Source organism: Aulonocara stuartgranti (assembly GCF_965226115.1).
Source record: "Aulonocara stuartgranti genome assembly, chromosome: 7".
Classification (NCBI taxonomy): Eukaryota; Metazoa; Chordata; class Actinopteri; order Cichliformes; family Cichlidae; genus Aulonocara; species Aulonocara stuartgranti.
Genome location: NC_138945.1, coordinates 24,600,651 through 24,606,650, shown reverse-complemented (window position 1 = coordinate 24,606,650; position 6,000 = coordinate 24,600,651). Strand labels below are relative to the sequence as shown.

Sequence of the window (6,000 nt, the reverse complement as noted above, 5' to 3'; positions counted from 1 at the left end):
CCCCAACAATCCCCTCTGAGCACGCACTAGGCGACAGTGGGGAGGAAAAACTGCCTTTAAACGGGCAGAAACCTCCGGCAGAACCAGGCTCAGGAGGGGACAGTCAACTGCCGGGACTGGTTGGGGAGGTGAACAGAGGTGGAGCAAGACGAGGCTACACCTGCTGAGGAAGCAGTAGAGTTCCTCCTCCAGGGCCAGCGGAAGCGTTTGTTCTTCTTTTTCATGCAGTTTTCTACAAGAGCTTTTTTTTCCAGGATGAGGGTTCTCAACTCATCGATGGTTTCTACGTTTTGTTTCTCAAGCTTCTTGCATGTTTTCTCCACCTCTTCCAACGTTGCTTGTTTTTCTTCAAGCTTTTCCCTGAGCTCTTTGGATGTTTCCTCCTGCATTATCTTGTCCTTGTGCATGTCTGCGTTTCTCTGTTGTACTTCTTTGTACATGTCTTGTAGCTCCTCATTTCTTTTGTGGATATCTTGGAGCGTACGCTGCAGGTCGTCATGTATGTTGTCTTGTTCTTGCTTTTGCGCCTGCATTTCAGTGTGTTTGCGCTTCAAGTTGTTGTATTCCAACAATATCCCCTTAGTGAGCTCGGAGTTGTTTCTCGCCATTTGCTCCATCCTTTTCTGCATGTGCGAGCATTGTTTGTCCAGTTTTTCTTTTTCCCCTTCTAGTTGCTTTTTCTCTTGAAGAATGTCTTTGTTTTGGCGCAGAGTATCATCCACCTTCTCTTTCAGCATTCTGTATTTTTCCTCCGTGACTTTGAGTTTGTGCTCCATGTCTCTTTGCCTTTTCTCCTGTTCTTCCTTCTGTTGGAGGATTTCTTTATTTTTTTTCACAGCTTCATCGAAGTTTGTTTGGAGCAGCCGATTCATTTGGTCCATATATTGGAGATCCCATTCTGTCTTCTCAACAGTAGCTTTGCTGTCTTTAAGCTGGTTGGACATCTCCTTTAGTTCCACGCTCTTTTGCTTGTTTTCCTTAATTAGGAAGACAATCTGCTCTCGGGCTTGTCCAAACTTGATTCCCCAACCCTCATTAATAATATTTATGTCGGGCTGGCGTTTTTGTCTTTCTTCCAGGTTCTTATTTTGCGCTTCCATCTGTCTACACTTCTCCTCCAGTTGAAGTTTCTCTTCTTCAATCTGTTGAATTTTATTCTGGAGATGGTAGTTTTCCTTCTTACTGTCATGTAATGCCCTTTGGACGGCTAAGAGGTCATTTGGGGAAATTGGCCGGCCACGACAGGAAGGAGAAGCGGCGTAATCTTTTTGCCTTGGTTGGTGTCTTGTTGGATACATGTTGAAGGTTGTACACGACAACTCTGAAAAGGTTTCCAAAAGTTTCTGTGGTGAACGCGTGAAGGCTGCAAACACAAATGCTGCAAGGACACGAACTAAAAAACTGCTGTGTGTCACCCCTGTTTAAGGACAAACTTCAAAGGATCGTGTAGTGACATCATAACTCCGTGAGCCAATGAGATTGTCATGTGACATTTTGGAATGGGGATATTTTTTTTTAAACCGTTTTCAAATTTAACTTAATATTTGACTGTTTCTTAACTGACCTGTTTAGCTGATTAAGAAATGAATTGAAACGAGCATCACTAACGTTATACGAACAGACAACAGAAAAAAAACAGTTTTTTTTCTAAGTAATAGAGGTATAATACATTTTTTAAATTTTTTTTTAAAAATTATCCTACTTTTTATAAGAGGGAACATTATTTAAAGAATATGTATTTAATTGGAAAACTCTATTCATCTAAAGGCTATAACAAGAAAGGTGAGCTTCCTGCTCAAAAATGAAATGACCAAAATAAATGGAGCATTTCTCTGCAATTACAAACTCTGTGTAAACAATCTTGGTTTCAAAATAAGGCTAATGCTGGTGAGATGTCATCACAGGTGTAAATATTACTGCAGATGTTACTATGTCAAAGTTTCACAACTGTCTTATGTTTATTTATGTAGGCAAGACCTACTTTTCACTTCTTTGCTTTGCTATATGTTCTTGAGTGTATTAGTTTGCCAGCAGCACGAACATGTACTAGTGTCAATAATAATAGTACGGTGGATTAGAAAACCTGCTCACAAGTTGAATAAACACCCAGGATTGTTGCAGAATTTTCATTCAAAACCAATATTTGAGTCAAAATGAGAAAGTTGTTTGTGCTGTCTGATGAAGAAGAAGCAAAATAAAGTGCAGTTTTGATGTAGATGATGTTGTATACAAACTAGAAGAGGAAGAGGATCTCTGTATCATGCTTTGTCACTTTGTGCCATGTAATTCTTTCTATTTCCACCAGGGGGTGTTTTCAGAAGTGGTAGGTGGTAAAAGAAGAGGTCAGCAGGAAGATGGCGAAGAGCGACCAAAGACCAAGAAAAAGAGGCAGTCAGGCAAAGATGAAGAGTATTATATCCCTTACAGACCTAAAGACTTTGACTCTGAGAGAGGGTGAGGCATTAAACTGTTGCATCTGTTTCTTTAAAAAAATGTGAATGGCTTTGTGTTTTATGCTGTTTTGTCCTGTGTTATGCGTCGACAGGTTGAGTCTCGGTGGAGAGGGCAGTGCTTTTGAACAGCAGGCCTCTTCAGCTGTCCTTGATCTCATGGGAGATGAAGGCGATCGCCTTAACCAGCAGAAGAAAATGATGAAATGGTACAAATTTCCCTATGTTTGACTCAGTATCCACCAAATGGTCATTTCAAACTATAATTTAAAGTCTTTTTTCCCCCTTCTTTTTTTAGGGACCGTAAGAGGAAGCGTTTTGTGAGAGAAACGGGAAAAGAAGACCAGAAGAAGAAGATCAAAACAGACAGCGGTCAGGTTATCAGTAACAAGAAGAACAGGAAGAACTTGTATCTTTCCAACAAAAAGCTTCTCTGTGTGCTGCTCTCAATGACTCTCTTCTCTACTCCTATGACAATATTAAGCTGTACTGTGAAGATGTTGTATCACTTGACAACATGTCAGTTATGAGTGAAGGAAAAAATACAAGATTGATGATACAGGATCTGGATCAGATGGAGAAACAGGCGGAGGAGGCAGGAAGCCAGCAAGAGGTAGGAAGGCATCGAAATGAATAGCACAAACATGTCTGCCTGTTAAATATAGACCATCAGCCACCATGTTTTAACTCAACTCTAAAGGTAAATACTTCAAGTCCCTCTTCCAGCCTTGCGAGCTATAACCTCCAACCTCTTTGTGTCGTGCTTCTCCCAGGTCGTGGCCGTGGCCGACGAGGTCCAAACGTACAGAGCTCCGGTGACCACAAAGCACGCTCGGAGCTGAAAACAAAGGATCAGATCATGAAGCAGCGCAAGAAAAAGCAGAAGCACCAGTTCCTGCAGGGCGGGGGGATGAGGAAGCTCCGCTCCAAGAACAAAAAGTGGCTCAGAGAAGTTAAAAAGTCAGGTTTTGGAAGGGGTGGCCATAAGAAAGGCAAGCTGAGGAAGAAACTGTGAGGAGGACAGAGGGTTGATGGTGTGGAGGACATCACGAGGAACTGGGTGATAAGCGTCAGAATCATCTGAGAACATCACCAAAGATTTTCCTGGTGCTTTGTGTGACTGTAGATTAAGGAGAAAATCATTTGTGAATCTTTACACTGCAGAAATGCACGTCACTTCCTCCTTGATGGCCTGCTGAACTCTGCGTTTGCCACAGAGTTATGTTTAATTATGATCCACTAACCTGTCTAATAAAAGTGTTTTGGAGTACTGAAATATGTCTTATCAAAATGGTAAAATACAGATATTAAATATTGTGTGCTTAATTTGCAGTTAGTTTCAAAAATCGTTCTCTCTCTCTCTCATCTGGTAAAAAGTGTTCTAGTAAGCAAAGAAACATAATTCTCTCCTGAAATAGACCATCTTCGAAATCAGTTCCAGTAATTGTTGCAAAAAGTTCTAATACCAATGGATGAAGCAGGCATCAGGAGCGACATGGGAGGCTTCGTATTATCTAGACTGTGACCATCAGCTAACAGGAAGAGAAAGAGGATATGGAGCAAATGCATCACAGCAAGGAAGCAGAAAGTTAAAGCCCCGTTCACACAGGCCTAGAGACTGTTGACCTCCCAGAGAACCTCTGTGCATTCCCAAACGCTGACCAATGAAAACTTTAATTTTAGCACCTTACATATCTTCTGTGTTTCTAGTAGTTTCAGATAAAATGTCTACAACATATTACATTAAACTATTAATGCGATCTTGATAATACCTCATCAAGACATGGCATTCCCCACATAGTGTCTGGCGTCCTCTATGATAATGTTTACCCCATTAATAGAATTAATTGCTTACTGTATGTTGTTGGCAACCTGCTATGTAAAGAAGTCCAATGCAAACAGCCCCTTCTGAACAAAACATATTATTCTAACTACAGCAGAACTGATTTTAAAATTATTAGTACCATATGTGTCCATGCTTTTTTATCCACATGCTCTCTTGTATAGACAATCTAAAAGCGTGCTATAAAATATCTATAAATACATCATTGTGTTCTCATGAGCTGCATGGTCTTCACTGCAAATGACATTAGGTAAAACAATCAATACCTACAATTTATTGATTTCTCATTGCAGCTCATTAAAGAGTCCTTTGTGCCACTGGGTTTATTAATAACATCTCATTCCTATGAGTTCTTAACAACAGGACTACTGTCACGGTCCGGGGCAGCGGCCGTGTGAAGAGTGGAAAGGAGGACTCAGATGCAGCACTTACTCAGATGTGAAGGTGATTTATTGACAATACTGAACATAAAGTGGAGATGGCAAACAGAACTAAGGATGAACTAAACTGGGAGAAACTACACAAAGGGAGTGGCAAACCTGAACATGAAGGGAGAACAGCAGGGAGAGCACGCAGGGGATTCACGGAGAAATGCAGAGTACGCAGGGTAACACAGATGATGAACACAGACGACGCGACCAGGAGCAGAGGAAATCACACACTATAAGTACACAAAGAGACACTGGGAAATCACACACAGGTGGGGGAAACAGCTGGACCTGATTAACCTGACGAGACAGGGGAACACTAACACCAGGGACCAACAGAGGGAGCACAAACCCAGAACCCAGTGTCTAAAATCCCAAACACAAACCATCCCAAAACAGCCATGAATAATAATGAAAGTAATAACAATAAAGAACATAAACATAAAGTCACTGAGTCATGGTCGCAGGACCATGACAGTACCCCCCCCCCTCAAGGGCTGGCCCCCGACAGCCACAGAAACACACCACCAGATCCGGGCGGGCGGCAGGGGGCCCAGGACGGAGGGACCGGGCCAAGACCAAAGACGGAGGCCCCAGAGTCCCAAACAAATGTTCACAAAAAAAAAAAAAACTCACAGGGGAGCAGAGTCCAAAACACAGTTCAGGTGGCCGGCCAGGGGCCCGATAACACAGGAGGCCAGGATGGGACAGTTCAGGAGGCCGGCCACGAAGAAGGCCGTGGAGGCGCACAAAAGGTTCAGGAGGCCGGCCGTGCGGAAGGCAACGGCGGCCGCTCAGGTGACGGCGCCTGGCCAGTAGCCTAGCCAGCGGTCCAGAAAACGGCCGTTTAGCTGCAGACCCAAACGAGGCTGGGCCAGGCGAGGCTGAGGGCACGGAAGCCGGGACCGCAGCAGGCGGAGATGATGATGCAGACACGGAGGCTGGACCAGACGAGGATGCAGACACGGAGGCTGGACCAGGCGATGCTGAAGCAGAAGCCGAAGCCGGACCAGGCGTGGATGAAGCTGGAGATGAAACCGGGCCAGGCGTGGATGAAGCCGGGCCAGGCGTGGATGAAGCCGGGCCAGGCGATGAAGAAGCTGTAGCTGAAGCCGGGCCGGGCGAGGACGAAGCTGTAGCTGAAGCTGGGCTAGGCGAAGCTGACGCTGTAGCTGAAGCTGGGAAAGGTGAGGATGAAGCTGGACCAGAATCAGGCGAGGATGGAACCGGGCCAGGCGTGGATGAAGCCGGACCAGGCGTGGATGAAACCGGGCCAGGC

At 44.3% G+C, this 6,000-nt stretch overlaps 1 protein-coding gene across 1 annotated transcript; it reads left to right on the top strand.

Annotated features, from left to right (window-relative positions):
• Positions 1–299: 299 nt before the first annotated feature.
• Positions 300–2,980, top strand: LOC309712015 (ATP-dependent RNA helicase DDX54-like; the record flags this gene model as incomplete). Its single annotated transcript, XM_082542603.1, has 4 exons — positions 300–1,276; positions 2,306–2,454; positions 2,546–2,659; positions 2,749–2,980. Exons 1-4 carry the CDS (start codon positions 1,193–1,195, stop codon positions 2,978–2,980), a joined length of 579 nt encoding a protein of 192 aa, XP_082398729.1. The 5' UTR covers positions 300–1,192.
• Between the last annotated feature and the right edge of the window lie 3,020 nt (positions 2,981–6,000).